This window comes from Corvus kubaryi, unplaced genomic scaffold (genome assembly GCF_017639235.1).
Source record: "Corvus kubaryi isolate FWS band 111438036 unplaced genomic scaffold, C.kubaryi_AGA036_p1.0 37386, whole genome shotgun sequence".
In the NCBI taxonomy this organism is placed as follows: Eukaryota; Metazoa; Chordata; class Aves; order Passeriformes; family Corvidae; genus Corvus; species Corvus kubaryi.
In genome coordinates this window covers 3,771,334-3,790,050 of record NW_024581128.1, presented here as the reverse complement: position 1 = coordinate 3,790,050, position 18,717 = coordinate 3,771,334, and the positions used below count along the sequence as shown (strand labels likewise).

Genomic DNA, 18,717 nt, shown 5'->3' with positions numbered 1-18,717 from the left:
GAACAAACTGTAATTACTTCATTCTATCTCTCAGCCTTTCTGTAATTAATTTGAGACACAGTTGGGAGCGTCCCAAAGCAAACAGTTAGATTAGTTAGTAATTGATGAAACTTTCATTACCTGTGGGGGTGAACTTCTTGGAGATCAACTTTCTGGATCTTTTGATGTTTTGTTTTGAGTTCCACTTTCAATCTTTTTTTCTGATGCGTGATCTCTGTCCCTAACTCCACATATCCAGTCATTTTCCTTCAGTGCAACCATTCCCATGGTCAACAGACATCTTTTTACCTTGGATTTCTTGTACCCTTTTCCCTTAAGTCTGTTGTTGGCTTTTGGTTTTGTTTTGGCTTTTTTTTTTTATGCTAGTATTTCCAGGTCTTGCTTAGAAGCTTTCTCTCACCCATTGTTATCTTCTAAAATGTCACTGAGACCATCTGCTTCTAACTGACTGCTGAGCAATTCTAGTTCTCTAAGATCATTTGCATAGACATTATTTTTCCAGACAGACAGTCTTCAGCAAAGAACTCAGTAGCAGAAAAAGCAAACAAGTCTGGCAAAAGCAGCAAGCATATCCTTTTAAAATAAACGAACCACATATTTTCATTACTTTTAGTACCTCTCTGCCATAGCTGCCTAAGCTGAACATTTGTCTACATGGATATTAAACAGTGGCTAAGAGTTGGATTCAGGAAACAATTTCTGTGCATGGATAATCATATTCCTATTTAGCAAGCAGACATGTACATGCCATAGTCTCTTGAGGCTTTCAGCACAGGCCTAACCTCAAACCCTTCTTTCAAGGGCTTTATTTTTCTGTTTTGTAAATGTATATTTTGCCTGTAAGCTATTCCTCTCTATTCAGTTTGGATTGTACCCTCATTAAATAAGTGTAGGAGATTACGTTCACTGGTTATCTCAAGAGTTTTCACTTCCCTGTCAGGTACCATGTTGCTTAACAGCCCCTCTGGTCCTTATGTCTGGAAGTAATAAATCAAAGAAAACCCAAATTGCTTGAAGAGGTAATTACACCATTCATTCTCCTGTTCTCTTTGCACAGCCCTGCTGGCCTGCAGGCAATGGATGCTGAAAACCGCACTGTTTACTGTCTGCATTATCATGTCACTAAATTAGTATATGTTCACTCTGACACTTGGCAGCATAACACTTGCATAAATAAATGCGTATTGAAAAGATTCTGCCTGCAACTTAAAGTTTATGTAACTAAAAGCTGTGGAATAGGCTCCCAGTTTCCAATTGTCTTTTAACTTTGAAAGATCCATGCAGTTTCACATGGCGATGGCACAAAATATTTTATCCTTGGTCTTCATTCCTGTGCCTGGTAACTACTAACCTTCCTGGGCTCACATATCTTAGACACAGAAGGAGTCCCTGCTGTAGCCCTCTCTCTTCACTAACAACATTTAACACAACATGCAACAGATCAGGATCCATGTGACTATAAATAATGCTGCCATTGTTAATATACTTGTAACAGTAATAAAATATTCTGGTAGTACAAAGCAATGAAAATGGTCAGGGAAGTATTTTTACATAGAGAAAATTATCTTGAAGTCATCTAAGATAAAAGTATCCCAAGCTCTTTAATCTAGAACCTCCACACAGAAACACTGCTGTTGCTTGGCTTCATCATGCTTGACTTTGCTGCCGTAACTCATACATCCATGTTTTCATCATTGTACTAAAATGGCCTAGATGTGTTTTATGAAAATCCTCTTTAAGACAGTCATGGCTGATTACAAAATCAGCCCAAAGTGGAATGATGGTAGCTGTGCTCTCTCTAAACTCATTTACTCATAGTTTCAGCTTTGCTTTGCTCATACCTACACTGCTCATTATCAAAAAAACCAATTAAAACTCGCCTTTATACACTGTCATAAGATGATCCACAGCAATGCTAACAGATAGACATACCTTTAGAGAGCTTCTAGAGTCCTGAAGTGACTTTTATCCTGTGGCTGTAGTGGGCCAACTCAGCAGGGGATTTTTCAGCTCAACTTCCATGGCAGTTCCTCATAGTATTTTACTCCATTCTTTTAATTCTGTACATTCAGTTATGCATGTTCTCCTATAAACAAACAATATAAGCTTTATATTCTTCTATATTCTCTAGTTTTTGCTTTTCTTCATATAGGTCTATTCATTCCCTGTCCTAAATAAAAATGTCAAATAATATTGTTTCACTTTCTTTCAACTGTGGCTTTTCTAACTATGCATCCAATTCTTTTCTTTGGAAATCTCAAGCCTTTTTAATCCCATTTCTGTTCCTCTAAATGTGGGTATTATCTTTGAGCCTGTTCCAGAGTCCACTTAAAGCATATATGCTCATTTCGCAGCTTCAGAAAGATAGGTTTAAGGGAGACTCAGAGTTGTGCCAAAGGATGCTTATGTGTTTTGTTCTCTCATAACGTGAAATTTAATTATTGCAATATTCTGTATCCAGCTTTTCAGAACACTACTGCTCATGCATCTGCTAGGATGAATGATTAAAGATGAAAGCAATTTAAATCTTGGACTTAGGATTCTGTTCACTTCCACAGCAAGGAAATGAGTTCTTGCAACTTTCTCTGACATACTAGTCTCTTGGCATGGCACCATCCTTTGCAGTCCCCAGGGAAAGAAACATCTCCTTAAAAGTTAGTACTTCACGGACCTCATAGTGAATGCCAATTACTTGTTGTAAAATAATTGTAGTATTTAATGGTTGTTTAAAAATGTAGTCAGCAATCCATTTGGGAACTGGAATTTTTAAACTAATTTTATATCATTTTTTAAAGCACTGTTTTAGTTTTCACTGGTAAAGCTAGCATTGCTGTTTATTTGCCTTCTGTTAGACAAGCCAGAATTTATGGGGGAACCTTAGTCTCTTTTACTGGAGTACCTGATGAAATTGAAAAAATTGTATTTTTATCCATTGTATCTATGACATTGGTTGTGTCTGGGAGACCCTTAATATTGTGTGATGTGTCCGTAAATAAATAGGATACAAAAATCAAAATGGCCTTTAAGACACAGACTAAAAACTGATTAAATGCTAGGTTCTTAAGTATAATTACAAACTGGGAATCATTGCCAGAGTTGATTTGATTGTGCAGAGGTTCCAAAGGACTGGGGCCGAGAATTATCTCTGTAAGATCTTGCTAATCCAGTATATCAATATAAACTCATTACTGATAAAGTGAGTAGGTGTTGTGGACTGCAGCGGCTTGTCGGTGCCAGAGCATGAGGTGCCGCAACCTTCCTAAAAGCGTCTCTTTAGTGAAGCCACTCAGCAGGACCGCCACACACTCACACGCGTACATGCACACATGCACAGATAGCTCCAGGAATGGATCGATGACAAAGAGCCTGGAAGGATCTCTGTGTGGGGTTCCACAAACAGGGTTTATTGCAGTCACACCATGAAGGTTCCAGGAACTAAGCCAGAGAACAACGCAGGGTCCAGGTTTAAGTATGGCAGCGGATCAAGCATCAGGGACCAATGATCTGAGGGCACAGGGGCGGTACGCAGGCGGGACTAGGGTATGGGAGCCAATGGGAAACTCTGAGGGCGTGGTGATGGCGCAAGGGCCAATGGGGGGAACCTGGAGTGGAGATCCTTTAGGGCAGGGACATATATGGTAACAAGGGGCGGAGAGGTCAACAAGCCAACCAGGCAAGCAGAACTGGGGTACATTAACATACCAGAACAGATCATCCTGGGAGAAGCCTCTTTTGTCACCCTAACCTGGGGAGGTTCTCTGATACTAGGGACTGTCTCACCAGTGGACTGTCTTTGTTCCTTGATACCACAGGCCCACTGGCCACCACAAGTAGGTTAAAGAAGAAAGCCATAAAGTATAAAAGAGATGAGTGCTGAGTGATCTGGACTGTTTGGAAAGCTCCATGTAGGTAAATTATGTGTATTTTGACCAAGTAGAGTAATAAATACCTAGGTACAAAGATTGTTGGCCATCTCTTAGAGAGCAGCAGGCCTGAAGACCACTCAGGGAGGGTGAGAGGTCTGTGAGTCAGCATGAGCACTTGCTGCACATCAGGGAGACTCGGTAGCATGGAGGCTGAATCAAATCCTCAGCTGGTGAAAGACTGGGTACCCAGCAACAATAGAATTGTGATGTAACATCCATTTAACACTGGCCTGACCTCTGCTGAAAAAATATCTGAATTGTGATGTAACATCCATTTAACACTGGCCTGACCCCTGCTGAAAAAATATCTGATGCACTTACAGTTCACAATTCAAGGAGTAACGAGATTTATGGCAACGGTTGAAGGGATGGAAAATATGACTTACAGGAAGACATTCAACAGAGTGTTAATTCTATGTCTTTATCATCACAACCTTAAAACTCATCTGGAGAAAATAATAGTTCAGCAGTTCCATGAAAAAATTCATAGTGACAACAAAACCTAGAAGTCAATGTAGGACTGATCAGCATTTTAAAGAGAGGCAGAGTTATAACTTTTTAGAAATGACTGTAAGCACTCATTGGAACATTTCCCCTGTAATAGATCAGTCTTGATTCTTAATTCAACGTTTGTATGTTAAGGAAAAAAAGGACTACAGACCACATGCAAGAGCCAATGACAGTAAGCCCTACAGTTAACCTAAAGTACTAGGTGAGAAATCCCAGTGGTCCTTTCTGGTCTTAAACTTCTGTAGTCATCAACATAATGACTATTTTTCTTTAAATTGCTGTTTTTGATGGAGTTTTCTCTTTTCGGTGTTTAGATTTTACTTTTTAAACCAGTCTTTCCTAAACTAATCCTTCTTAAAATTTGTATTATTTTTTAACATCCCATAGACAAAGCCATCAAAGCTTGCCATTGTGAGGTTTACAAGCTATAGACAGTGGGTGCTCCCTTGTTGGCAATGTCTCTTTAGTGGCACCAGCTTGCAGAGCAGTACTGCCAGGTGGCAGTTGGGACTGTCAGAATATGCTCAGTGAATGACTTAGTCACACCCCTCACCCAGACCTGTGTTATGATCCTCATTTCTGAATGTGTGCAGGATCTTGCCTTGCTGGTTAGAGGGAGCCAGGAGGGCTGCTCCATTGCCTTTATTATTGATGTTCCTCTTTCTATGGACTGGCAACAAAATAAAAAGAGGTGTGTGAACCAAGGGAAGACCTCTGGGGAAAGAAAAACCTACATACAGGAATTTAAAGTAGAGAAAATGCCTTTCCCCAGCTTTTATTTTCCTTTTGTTTCTGATACCAAGGAACAGCTGTGGATGGAAACCAGTAGGGACTCCACTGGTTGTCAAGCAGTCACCAGTAGGTATTATTGATCCAGGAGTTCACAGGCCCCAAGTTACCCGGAAACACTTTAATACTGGGAAGGATATTATAAGGAAAGGGGTTGCTGACTATTGATGAAAACAAATAACTTGGCTTAAAAAAATAATATATAAAGTTGTTTTTAATAGCTGTCTCTGCTTAGAACAAGCATCTAAAAGCAGAATTCTACAGACATAATCTCTTAATGAGACTGCAAAGCTGTTTTCCTTTTCTCCTGTGCCATTCCTTGTTTTACCTTTCCCCCATGTTTGATTTTTTTCAACATCAGTCATTCATTTACAACACTTCTGTTGATGTAACTCGGCTTTGGATTAGGTTTCAAGTTGCCATTTCCTTTCTGTTTGAATAGGGATTTCTTTTATCCAGAGGAAGGAAACCAATAATTTGTCATGACAAACCAATGCTCACTTGGATTCACAGTCATGTGGTCAGCTCTTCTGTCATTTTCTAAAGCATTTTAAGATAATGGAAGAAGTCTTTTTTGTGATTTCTGATTTTTCCTTTGTTTTCCCCAATTTATTTAACATCTGTACTCCATTTGACCATTTGCTGGACAGATTACAGTAAATCTATCATTTTGTTTGTTTTAAAGGTGATACTAAGTTTTTGTGCTTTCTGTGCCCCAAGTCTTTCCCAGGGGATCATTCAGGGATCCATCAAAGGATCAACCTTTGGTACGACAAATTACCAGATGTATCTGTAGGAACAAGCTAAGCTATACTTCGCCATAAATTTACATAATCTGTACTGTTGCTTTCCAATCAGAGTTATGCAGATGGCAGATTATTTACAGAACTGAGCTCCCAAACTTATGTGCTGCTATCACTGCAATCCCACTAGTGCATGGAACACTCTCATTCCTTGTCTGTCTCAGCACAGGGAAGGCCCAAGTACTTTCCTGCCAGTCATCCCCTGAAAACTGTTTGGGGATTGCTCAGGGAGCCTGGACACCTGGGTGTTCCTGAGCATCCTGGCAGTATAGACTGCGAGTCAGTGCAGAGTGAGGAGCCCTGGGCCTGAGGTTTTCCCTGGCTTTGCCCTAGGACTGTTTGACCACCTCCCTGTCCCTTTGCTTTTGCGAGAAGAGGGATGGGGACTGGTTGCTGATGACCCTGTGACCAGCTGGTGCAGGCTTCTGGCTAGAGAGGGAGGTTTGGGGGGAACTCCAGATATTTTGTGTTTGCTGGGCCGAAGACATAAGCTGAGTGCCAGCCCCAGCGGTGAAGGTCCTGCCAAAGTCTTTCGTTCTGCTGTCCCCACAGTCAACCGTGAATAGGTTCCAGCTTCGGGCCGTCTGCCTCCACTCGGCAACCCTCCCCCTCAGCCCCATGGGAAGAAGAGCCGGGCTCGGCTAGAGGTATGGCGGGGGGCTGGTGCGTGCTGTGCGGGAGCAATCGGCGGGTGCGGCTTCCTAGGGGCAGGACTGTGGAAGGTGGGCGTGAGGCGGGGGTGGGGTGCTGGGGAGGCGTGCGGAGTGTTCCGGGAGCCGTGGGCTGGGGGGGGTGGGGGGGGCCGGGGCGATCCTCCCCGCCCATGATTGGCAGCGCGGCGTGTCCCCCCCCCTCCATCCACCTCGGCTCTTGCTGCCCCTCGGCCGCCGCGGAATACAGATCCGCACCGCCCGGCCGGTGCTCTCCACGCCGATCTCCTCCTACTCTGTCGCTCTCATTTGTTTTAATTTTTTTTTTTCTCCTCCTCCCCTCCCGTCTTTTGGGCGCTTCCTGCTCGCCCGCCCGCCCGGCGGGCTGCCTCCTCAGGCGCGCAGCGCGGGGCCATGCCGGCGGGGCCACCGCTGCTTCGGGGCTCCCTCCTCCTCCTCTTCCTTCTGCACTTCCTCGGCGCCCCAGCCCGCGGAGCCGTCTACACCAACCATTTCTTGGTAGAGCTGTACGACGGGGGCCAGGCGGAGGCCGAGCGGGTGGCGGCGGAGCACGGCTTTGGCGGGGTGCGGAAGGTAAGCAGGGTCGGAGCGCCGCGGTGCCCTTCACGTTGGGCTCCGGGCGTGTGGTGTGGTGCCGTGGGCAGGCCGGCGACGCGGGAGTGGCCCCAGGCCGGTTCTGCCCGCCGCTCACCTGGGGAAAGGGACGGTGCGGAGCGCGTCCCGCTGTGCCCGCGTTAATCCCCGCTTCCCGAGGGGCTTTGAGGAATAGCGGTGCCAGGAGCCATTGCAAGTGCTCCTCGGCACTGGCCCAGCAGGGTGGTTATATTGGACTGGAGAGAGAGCGGAGTTTCCCACATGGTAACTCGGTGCCTTTTGACTTACTATGTAAACATCCTGCCACGGAGGAGCGGGCATCCTGCGGGGCTAGGGCTGCCGCCCAGGGCTTCCTGAGCGCGAGTGCAACTGCTCGGAGCACCTGCGAAAAAATGAAAGCCTCATCTCTATGGAGAAGCCTGCACACAATTTAAATAGAAGATTTCACAGGGGTTTTGACACTCAAGTTTGTGATGCTCGTGGGCTTCTTAATATCCCTATTATTCTCCTAGAGAAATAGGATTACTCTAGGCTGAGGAAGTTGCTTAATATTAAGCATGATAAGCAATGAATGCTTCTCACTAATGAATGTAAGTTGGGAAACTTCAAGTGCCATTGGAGGTTGTTTTTGCTCCTGAGGTCCTAGAAAATCAAACGCAGCCAGAGTGGCAGGTCTCCTCCTGGCTCCTAGAGTGTCCAGCTCTGCTAGAAATCTCTCCCATTCAAATAATAATTAGACCTCTAAATATTTCAGGGTACAGTAAGACCTGGGGTGAAAACAGGGAGAGGCTGATAGAGTGCCCTAGTCAATAAAATTCCTGGCAGACTTGCTTGGAGTGTAGAAGGAAGGCAGGCTGTGAGTGTTGCTGCTGCTTGTTTGTTTTTTTTCTTTTCCTGGCAGTTATGCAATGACAGCCTGGTCCTACATCCAAGGAAATGAATTATAATAGCACCCTGAACTTGAATGAGTGAAATGGCTTTAAACCTCGATTTAAAAATAAAAATTAAAAAAGCATATCAAGTGAGACTCCCTCCCTCAGGTTGCCTCATTTCAACTCCAGTGGGAGCTTGTTAGAGAAATGAGGACAAGATCATTGTTGCTGTGATTGCAGCTAACTCTTGCTTTTGATAAGATGCTTTTGTTTTAGGCTCTCAGCCTTGTCCTGATAGTGACAGAGCTGGGCTGCTGATACATTTGGGAAAGGATTAATTGTGGGGATTAGGTTTGGTTATATGAAATTTAGATACAGCTTTTTGGTCAACAGTTTTCCTCTTCTAGTCTCTTCCTGACTGTGCTCTCTTCCTCCTATCCTGGGGTTATCTGACAGATAAGGCCTTATTAGGATAGAAGGGTATGTTCCTGCACAGCTCAATTTCTTATGATTTGCTAGATGCTTTCAAATGATCCTCTAGTCCAAGTGGGGAAGAGACAGGGAGAGAGAGAGGATTTTGTAGGATGGAGAAATGCAGCTTCTGGGCTGCTAGAATCCTCTCCCCTCTACCATGCTTCTACCCAGGATGCCTTGGCCACATTAGGAGACTTCTTCGTGGAAATCAGCCTTGTAGCTCATCTCAGGAGAGAACTGGAGGGAAATCCCTTGGGTAAGTCAGTGCAAGAGGAGAGTACCTGCTTTCCAGGACGTGCCACTAGAGGGCTGTTTCTTGTGGGTATGGGTATCTCTGAAGCCCAGCAGAGCCACGGTGTGATGTGTGTGTGTACTCATGGCGTGGGGCAGCAGGTGGTTGCAGTACTTAGCACATACTGTCTCAAGGTTTCTGGGTTATACTGTCCCAGTCCTTGGAAAGCTAGTAAGCCTCCCATCCCTCCTCCCCAGCTGTAAAGGAAGTACCACCCTGCCTTTTGCAAGGCATTAAGTTTAGGGAAGAGGAAAGGTTGGTAGGGTTTGACATTTTGCTGGCTGTGCTGGAGGATAATTCATGAGAGGTTGATAGCAATCTTCATTCTTAACGGGGTTTGGGTGGTGATAATCGGCCGCTAATAAAAGCTCGTGACGTTTATGCCAATGGCTCTTCAGTACTGCTGAAGAGTCTCCTCTCTGTTTTGCTATCATCAGGCTTGTCTAGCAGCTCACAGTCTGCAGACTCAGCTTTCATGGTGGTAACGACAGTGCAGGAGGATGAACGTGGCCGTGTGAAGAGAAGCACAGAGCTGTTGGTGGGAAACTCCTGAGGGAAAGTACTATGTGTAGATAAGCTGTCTAATGAAATATTCAAAAAATACCAGCACACCCCCCCCCCACCCCCACCAAATTACACCACAAGCAGAAGTGATCTTTTATACACTTCAATGACACATGCTGTTTGGATGATAAATTGAGTTATTTACTTAAAAAAAATGGGTTTAACTTTAACCATATTGGAGAAGAGCCATTGTCTGAAAATAATCACCTTTTTTTTCAGTGCAGGGACTTTCCCAGTACGAACACAAGAGCAGATTCTGCTTTTTTTAGTTGTGTATGAATTTAAGATGTGTATGAGAAAGATCTCTTTTATGCCTGTTAGGGTATCACAGATCTCTTTTAACATGACTTTGTGGGAGCTGTTTTTTAAATGAGGTATTTTAAGTGCACATGTTTTTTTCCCCAGTAAGCAATCTCTGAGCAAGTGCATATTACATTTACTTAACAGCAGATTTCTGCAGAAATGCATGAGAAAGCATTGCCTTTAAGATTAATGTTATGAACTGCATGATGTGCTTTCTAACTGATTCTTTGGCCATGCTTCCTGCCATCATTCTGAAACGACTACAAGTTATCAGGTGGGCTAAATGTGTGCTTTAAATTCAGTGCTCCATGAATTGATTAAGAAGGGCTTGGTGCTTACATAAACAGGTGCTTTTGTTTATGTCTAGGATCCTAACATGAGTCAGTGCCAAAAAGAGTAGTCAGTTTTTCTTTAATCTTCCCTGAATTAATCCTGAATACAGACCTCTTTGTACTGCTTATTGTGCTCTTTGATTTTTATTTTTAATGTTTGCAATTTTTCAATCCATTTTTACCTGCTAAAATTGCTTCTGTGTATTTCTGGTGAAACAAATAACTGTGATAAAACATATTTTTTTCTTAAGCATTCAGGAATTGTGAGAATGCCCCCCTAATATTGTGAGAAGTGCAAAAAGAACAAGTTTTTGGTTTTGATTGATTTATTTATTTGCCTCTTGGCATGGTTGCCACCAGAACACATTTCTTAATGCAGGCTGAAAAAAGCTGCTTTCTGACCTTGCCTTGCAATTCTCAATTAGTTTCTAAGAAGGAGAGTTGGAAGATGCATTTAGAAAGGTCTTCTATTTGGAGATCAGAGTTTAGGCATCTCTTTCAATTTCATCAACAATAGGGAGACTGAGACAATCCACAAAATGCCACCATAACTAAAAGGCTTCTAGTAGCATTGAGGTGTGAAGGGTTTTAAACAATTAGCATTCAGTGGCCTCAGGTTTTAAAATAAGAACCAAACATGGATTTCAAAATGTGGAGAATTTTATGTTTATGTTGCCCAAAGCTGGTCTATTTCTTCCTTGATGTATCACCTCATCCTATCTCTCACTAAATCAGTGTACCTCTCACAGCTGTGACCTCTTTGCTTCCTGTTTTTGCTTAGGAGACTGCTGGTTGAGGACTAGGCTTTGTGGAACCAACCAGTAATTTCTTGATGAAACACTGGGAGCATTCAGGTTTTCTTGTTTTTTCTTTACATTGCATGAATACGGACTTACCAAAAGCAAGACTTAACAGGTAAAGAAGCTGTATTTCTTGCTGCAGCAGCCCACTTCCCTGCATTTAGGCTGAGAGCCTGTGAGGTGGGAGTTGATGTGGTGTAGAAGGCAGACCTAGAGGCAGAATAATGAGTTTGCAGCCTTGGGAGCTCTTTGCAGGGATTTCTATCAGGGATCCTGAACATTTCATCCTGGAATGCACATATTAAAGCCTTAAAATGCCCTCCTGGGCAGGTCAACTTCTAAATCTGGGAAATAGGTGTTTGCCTTGCTTCTGCATGCCCAGGAGTCACTGTGATGGACAGATGGCATTCAGTGCACGTGAAAAATGCTGTTTGTGGACGTGGGTTTGGATGTTGTGTTTATAGATGTATGTATTTATATACATATGTATCTTTCTTGTTCCTTTTCCCCCAATACCTAACCTTGGTGTAAAGAAGAGAAGGGAAAGGGAAATTCTTAGCCAGGGTCCTGGCACACCCTGTGTCTGTGCTTCACAGTTAAACATGCTTGTGTTACTTTCGCATGTGCTGCTAATCCAAGGGCTGGTGGAAATGTTAATTGTGTAATTAAGTGTAATTGTGGCCAAGTAAAGGCAGCATGGAGGGTGCAGGAGTGCTCCAGTGTGGTTCCGTTGCTGAAGCAATGGAACATCCCATGCAAAGAGGAGGCAGAAAGCTCAGGCCTCCCGACATGGGCCGGCTGGAGTCCAAGGACTCAAGATCAAGCCTCAGAATGCAGTGTTTCTGTGCATTAATATGTGTTTCATAATTTATTAGCTTGTGTTTTATGCTGGTCTAGAGGAAAGGATGTTTGCTTGCAAAAGCATTCCTTTATTATAGAAACAGAAAAACCTCTTAGACATGGAGGATACAATGTAAATTTTCTGAGGAACCCGAGAGCTTTAATTTTCTAGATTTCACTGTTGCAGTTCTGTTTTAGTAAGACAAAAAAAAAAAAAAAGGCTATCTCACCGTAGCAACGAATGCTTCAGTTTCCATCCTGATGTGTGTAAATTAGGGGGAAGAAGCATTTGAATAGCAGGAAAAGTTTGATTCTGCTGTGGGCAGACACACTGCTGGGTGGTGATATAGACCTCCCTTTTCCAGAAAAACACATGAAAAAAGTAACTGGGGAAATGCAGTGAGAGAGCAGCTATCTGCATCAGGAGGGAGCCTTGTTGGCTCCTCACAGGTGGAGTCCAGGTGTGACATTGGGTATGGTCTGGAGAGGCCTGTTCGCTCCTATTTACACTTGAGACAAATGTTAGTGGAATCAAAAAAGAATTTTGCTGTGCTAGAAGTGAGTTTGCCTCATATATGGAAATACTGTATTTCTTTGGAAATGTTGCCTTTTTCTTTTTTTTTTTAGTTTTATTTTGTGTTCTGCCTTAGATGCGTAAACAGCTCCAGGAGTAAACACTGGCTAACTGGATAACTTGGAACAAGCAAAAGAAAACCCTATTACTTAAATGTAATCAATTATGCACATGAAAGCTGTAAATTGAGAACATCTGTAAACCACAGGCTCAACTACATCCCTAACCCAGTTTCTGTAAAGCTCCTTCTCTACCAGAGACTCAGATTGTTTGCTGGTGTGTGTTCTATTTGAGCTATAAAATAATTACCTTGTCAGATTTTACACTTGTTTGAGTGTAAAACAAGGTTAGTCTCCCCTACTATAGATCCCCGCTGTAATTGCTCCATTACTGTTTTGAATACGCGGTGTAGTTGTTTCTTAGCAAAACATGCAGATTAAACCTTACCTTTATAGATTTTTGTTTTGTTTCCTGAACTGCAGTTCAGTGAACAGAGGTATGAAATTCTGGCTGTTTTTAAAACTGCCTGCATTTATAATTTTATTTATTGCATGTTATTTGGACTCATTTGCAAAATAGAACACGTGGTAGAGACAAGTGCAGTTCTTTTTGCACTTGGTTTTTTCTTGATGGTGCAGCCCGACGGGGAATGTGCAGTTATGGGTTTTCATTTACATTATATTTAGTTTTGCCAGTGTGAAGGAGAAAACATTTAAAGAAGTGGACAGCATTCCCTGAACACTGTGATGCCAGCATACCAGGACTGAACATGCTGTGTACTAGCCTATCTCCTGCAATCTAGCCCAGAGTACCTGTCAGTCTGGGGTCTCCTTCCTTTTGCCCAGATAACTTTCTGGCAGATGACTGTCAGACTATTCCTGGGCTCTACAACATCCAGATATATGAATTGCCTCTGCGTGTTTGACCTTTGGGATCCCGTATGTTGTGGGTCTTTCTGTGGTCCTACTTAAAGCTCTTATTCTTCTAGGTAGGCTTTTCAGATGCTGAAAGCAGTCTACTGAGAGGCAATATGGACATCTATAGCTGTTAACATATCCAGAATCGAATTTGTCCCCTGACCTTTGTCTGCAGAGCTGTGCAGTGAAAGGATAACTGTTTATTGCAAGAGTCCCCTGCTTTGAAGACTCGGGATTTTGCATCAGATGGACAGATCCCATTGTCATGTCTAACCAGACCCAGATGGTTTAGGGTACTGCAAATGAGGGAGGGCAGTTTGTTTGTAGTTTGGCAGTTCAAATCCACATTTAAGTTCTAGACCAAAAGAAATTATCAATTCACTCCCAGCTTGAAATGCTTCCTTCTGTGATCCTGTGGCACCCTTGGCATTTATTAGCAGACAAATGGTCCCAGAGAGTCTGCTGCTTGGCTCCTTCAGAAAAGGACAGAAGTGTTTAAATTTGTGTTATCTTTTTGAGAATCAACTGTTGCATGAAGGTGAGAGATAGCCTTCTATCTTTTTCACAAAACTTGACAGGTGACAAGATATAAGACCCTACCAACTCTTAGGAAAACTTTTACTGCTGTAACTGTACTGATGTGGTTAAAGTGGGGAAACAAACCCAATTGCAGTGCTGTTACTATCAGTGTAGGAGTACTGACATGTTTAACTCATTCTAAGTCAGACCAATATTAGCAGAAATTTAATTTCCTCTGGAGCTTTTAACAGTAAGACCATGTTGATTTAAACAAACAAACAAAATGAACCAAAATCAACAACAAAAAAAGGAGCTTCCAGTCTTCCTGGAATAGTTATGCTGGTAATAGTTACTACTTAGTGTAGCTAAGTAGAAGTTTGCATGTGACCCTTAAACTCATCTATCTATGGAATTGTTCAATTAAAATTAATACATGCAACTCAAGTTTCAAATGCTTGTAATAAAGCAGTTGCAAAGTAGTTGCCAAAACATAGAATTTATCTGGTAGATAGTTTCCGTTAGTAAGCTGTGAGAAATATCCATGCTCACAGAAAATTCTGTGATCTGGAAATCAAGCCAAATTGTTAAAATGAAGGATAAATTCTGCCAGTTCTTATTAAAATATTGTAGGGGGAAACCCTTTTGTGCAGTTCCAGTCCACAGTATGGTTGGGTAGTTTCTGTGTTAGCAGTAGCAGCAAATTCAGTGCTGTTGATAGATGTAAAAATTACCTTTGTCCTGCAATATTATTCCAGTCATCAGAAACTCTGGGGTTTTTTTCTTTTTCTTTCAACTTTTTCAGATAATTAAATGGGTCAGGTCTCTACAGGATGCTGCTGCGTGGTGGCTATAAATATTACAGTGAGCAGCCCAACACTTCCATCCATCCATCCATGGCCTCTGGTGAGAGGAAGCTGAACTGCTCAACTATTTGTCAATGTCTGGTGTGTTGCTCTTGTAAATCAAGGCGAGCTCTGCATTTAACTCTCATAAGTTCATTGAAAAAGCAAACCCTATGCTACTGAAATGGAGATTTAATTTCAGCTCAGCAGGCTTAGGCTGTGCTTTGTGACAGAAGGCACTGTCCAGAGAGAGCTGAAGTCAGTGTGTACTGTGTTGAGTGGCCATGACACACAGTTTATCATGCAGTGTGAAATACAATTTGGTCATGGATTTACAACAGTAGCTCAACAGTGTAACTCAGCTGAACACTGGCTGTGTTCAGCAAGTAGCCGGAACTTGGACTTGAAATTATGAGCTTGACCAATCTCTCCATTTATACACTGTGATTATAAACAAATGAATTGGGTAGTGATAGCTCTTTCACAAGAAGTGAACTGGGACATTGTCATGTATTACCTACCTTCTCAAACAAAACTTCTGTGGAAATGTTACATTCTTAACTATTTTTTCCACAGAAAGCAAATGGAAGTAATGACCTCAGTGTTTACATCAAACCAGTTGGCAAATGTGTCCCAGATACTCATGACTGAACTAGATTATTGCTTACCAGAAGAATAAGGTGGTAATATATCAGAGCTGCTTTCTCCAAAGAAACAACCTGTGAAAACCTGAAACCCAGAAAATACATATTTAAATATTATTATTATTATTATTATTAAATAGAGAAATTTGCACTGTTTCAGATGATTGTTGGATGCCAAACTAGAGCCACAGAGGTAAATCTCTTCCTTGTATGGGTAGTGAAAGAGGTGGAATATAGCCTCCCCTTTCCTGATGACAGAGGATCCTTCTTTCTCCCTACTCATTCTTTATGAAAAGCCAGTGAAACAGAAGAGTGTGATTCTGAAATCTGCTCTGTGGGTGAGTACTGTCTCTGTCACCTACTGTGCAACATCAAGTGCAGCAAAAGCTTCTTTTTAGCTGCAGCCAAGATATGGTGAATTAGCTATAACCATGACTGTTGGATTCCAATCAGTCTCATGGGGACCTTATGATTCCCTGTATCAATTAATTTTAGACTGTATTTCAACTGAATTTAGCTATTTAGAAGTTATTTTGAGCCAGTTGTAAAGTGGAACTGTCAGCTCAGAATTTGGGTGAAGAAGTATCAAAATCAGAACTGGGACACATTTGTAGGTTTGGAAGACTTCGCTGATGGAATGATGGTCGTGGATTGTGACATCATCATCTTGGTAGCATTTCCATCTTTTAATTTTTATATTGCCATTTAAACCCCCAAAATTCACAGGCAAATGTACTTTTCATCTCTTAACTGTAAAACCATTCAATTTCTCCTACAATTAAGATACAGTTCAGAATAAAACCTGGTCAGAAAAGCAGGTGGATTTTTTTCTCTTTCTGTTGATGGAGATTAAAATACTCAGTGTGATGCTGTAAAATCCCTTTTGCCCTTCTAACTGAATATATATTATTCAGGTTAAATATATTATACCTTGATAGAGAAACCAGTTTTTCAGGCTCTAAAGGCTGAAATGCTGAATGATTAATTAAAACCCTACATTTTCCTTGCTTGACTAATGTAATAGGTGCAAGATAACGTATAAGCACATGCTGGACTGAAAACAATTTCTGCCATCAGTAAACTTCCATCATTTATTAATTGGTAGTAAAAGACTTATTTCACAGCTGCCTGAAAGGTCAATGAGGGAGGTCCTGGGAGGAAGGGTAAGAGGTGGTGTTGCTGTTTGCTTTCTTTTCTCATCATTTTTGCTAGGTTTGAGTCATCCTTTTTCTTACATCTACCACAGAGCTCTTGACCCCACTCAGAGCAGTTATTCCTTGTTGTGAAGTGACCATTGTGCTGTTGTGTACAGGAGGCAACAGGAGCTCTCTCCAGGTTGTGGTGGCATAAGTAAAGGATTTGTCTCTGACCTGATCTTGTAATAGTGAGGATTAATGTCTGTGACTTCCTCCTAGCAGAATCAAGAAACAAGTGTCTCAAAGTGTTCTTTTACTTGGCTCTGCTGAAAATGTCTTAAAGCTTCCTTCCCCTGCTCTTCTCAAGCCTACCACCTTATGATAAAAAAAAAAAAAGTCACCCTCTTGTCCTTTAATATCACAGTTTTGTTTCTAATTGTTAGTCAGCTGCTTCTCTGGCAACTGGAAGACTTTTTCAGTGTGGTGTAGTAACAGAAACCTCTCTGTGAAGCACTTTCTGTCTATCAGCTCTTGCTTGGCAGCCTAGCAAGAGTAAGTAAGCAGACACGGAGTAAAAAGGAAAGAGTAAAGGTTTTGAATTGCAAGACAGGTCAGATCTTAAAGAGTTGGTAGAGCTAGAATCTTTGCATTAGATTAATTCACATCTTCTGTCAGTAACCAACTACTTTTGCTCTGAGTTGCTCTTATAGCTCTACTCCATTAGAGCTTGAGTTCCTGACTCTGCTTTTAGATGCTGAATGAGCTGAGCACTTGTACACATATTTATGTAGCCACTTTGTTACATGAACGTAGACTTAAAAATAATGCTGAAGTGCCTTACTGAAATTCAGGATCTCAGCGTTTAGCAATGTCTTGCCCCTTCTTCATCCATGAGGTTTAAGTACCAGTAATTTGTGTCTGGGACAACACTGCATCTTCATGTTGTTTTTTAAATTTGTTGGTTTGTTCCGGTTTGGCCAAATTTAGAAATATATCCTCTGAGAGAAGGCACAACCACCCCTTCCCCCCCAGGTTCGGGAAAAAATAAATTTTCCTCGAAGGAAAGTGAAGGAGATAAAACTATTTATTTACCAAACACACGGGAAAAAGAAAATAAGGCTAAATAATAAAATGTTTCACTGTGGAGGAAAAACCTGGGAAAGTGTTAGAGTCTTACCTTTGGTCTCCTCAGAGCTGGGGCTTGGGCCAGGGCCAGGCCCTCTGTGCCCGATGGAAAGTCCTCCCGATGTGCTCTGAGGTTGAAAGCAGTCCAGTAGAAAAGGGAGAAAATCCGGAATTCCAGAGAAGGAAAAGCAAAGTCCAACTCTCAGTCTCTCTCCGGAGAACAAGAAACTGAAACAACTGGCCAAAAGCTGACTGGAAAGCAGCAAGCCGGGTGCTTCCTCGCTCCCCTGCTGCAGCTGGGGAAAAAAAAAACCTGCTATCTTTATGTGACCTTGAACAAGCTGCAAATTGCTTTGAGAAAGTTTTGCTCAGTTTTTCCCTTCCCCCTCTCAGGCTCAGTTTAGAGGCATAGAAAGGCACAAAAATTAATTTCTGGGCATAGGCAGCGATATGAGATACACATCATAAGGTCACCCCAAGACAAAACTTTAGGTCATGGGTTTTGTCTCTATGTTTCTGGAGCTGATGTGACACCAGGCTCCTGTGTGACAGCAATAGTCAACCTGTTTGGTTACATGCTTAAAAGGAGGGATGGGTTGTAAATCAGGAGTGAGGCAAAGTGGTCTTTTGTAAGCAGTGCTAATTGCTGTCAGCAATATTGATATATCTCCGAAGTATACCATGGCCATTTAAATTTCCAGACTCTAACTGAATCAGACTGTTTCTTACGAATTTTCCCTAAGGAAGGTATACTGATATGAAGAAGAGATTTCCATCTTATATTGCTTAAATATATTACAACATTTAAAAAATATTTGTTACTAAAGAGATACCTGGTTGCACACAGATAACATTACATGTGTAGATATACCCATTAATATATGTTTGTGTCTTGGTTTGAAAGACAGGTGTCTGCCAAGGACGGCAGGAGTCTCCCTTGGAATGGAAGGAAAAAAATTGCAACCCCCCTTCCATCTGAATTATTATAATTTTGAAATTAAGGGGCTTTCAGGCAAAGATATGAGGAACAGGAATAACAGTTCTTTACTATTATATATCTATATGTGTATAACCAGTCAAACAAACAACAATAACTATGGCAGTAACAGGAAACAGAACCACAAACCCAGTGCCAGCCTTCTCGGCTGTCGGGCCCTTTCCCCTCGGGTGCAGTTCCACTCGCAGCCGGC

The 18,717-nt window shown here is 42.1% G+C and overlaps 1 protein-coding gene and 1 long non-coding RNA gene across 9 annotated transcripts in view; one reads left to right on the top strand and one right to left on the bottom strand.

The window, feature by feature from the left end:
* Positions 1-1,313: 1,313 nt before the first annotated feature.
* Positions 1,314-17,619, bottom strand: LOC121668694. 2 transcript variants are annotated; one of them, XR_006017512.1, is made up of 4 exons: positions 17,580-17,619; positions 15,291-15,351; positions 7,582-7,675; positions 1,314-2,086 (listed from the first exon to the last, which is right to left on the bottom strand). It is a non-coding gene; the product is annotated as an uncharacterized LOC121668694 (long non-coding RNA). The 2 variants fall into 2 exon arrangements; XR_006017511.1 differs by lacking the exon at positions 1,314-2,086 and having other exon boundaries at positions 7,222-7,675.
* The window catches only part of PCSK2 (proprotein convertase subtilisin/kexin type 2), a 111,061-nt gene continuing 99,212 nt past the window's right edge, over positions 6,869-18,717 (top strand). For 2 of the 7 annotated variants that reach the window (XM_042036699.1, XM_042036698.1), the window contains exon 1: positions 6,869-7,272. In XM_042036699.1, the coding sequence (XP_041892633.1) occupies positions 7,093-7,272 (180 nt within the window). In that variant the 5' untranslated portion in view covers positions 6,869-7,092. Of the gene's footprint in view, positions 7,273-15,502; positions 15,605-18,717 lie in introns of those variants that run through there. The other 5 variants (XM_042036703.1, XM_042036701.1, XM_042036704.1 and 2 more) reach the window with 3 other exon arrangements.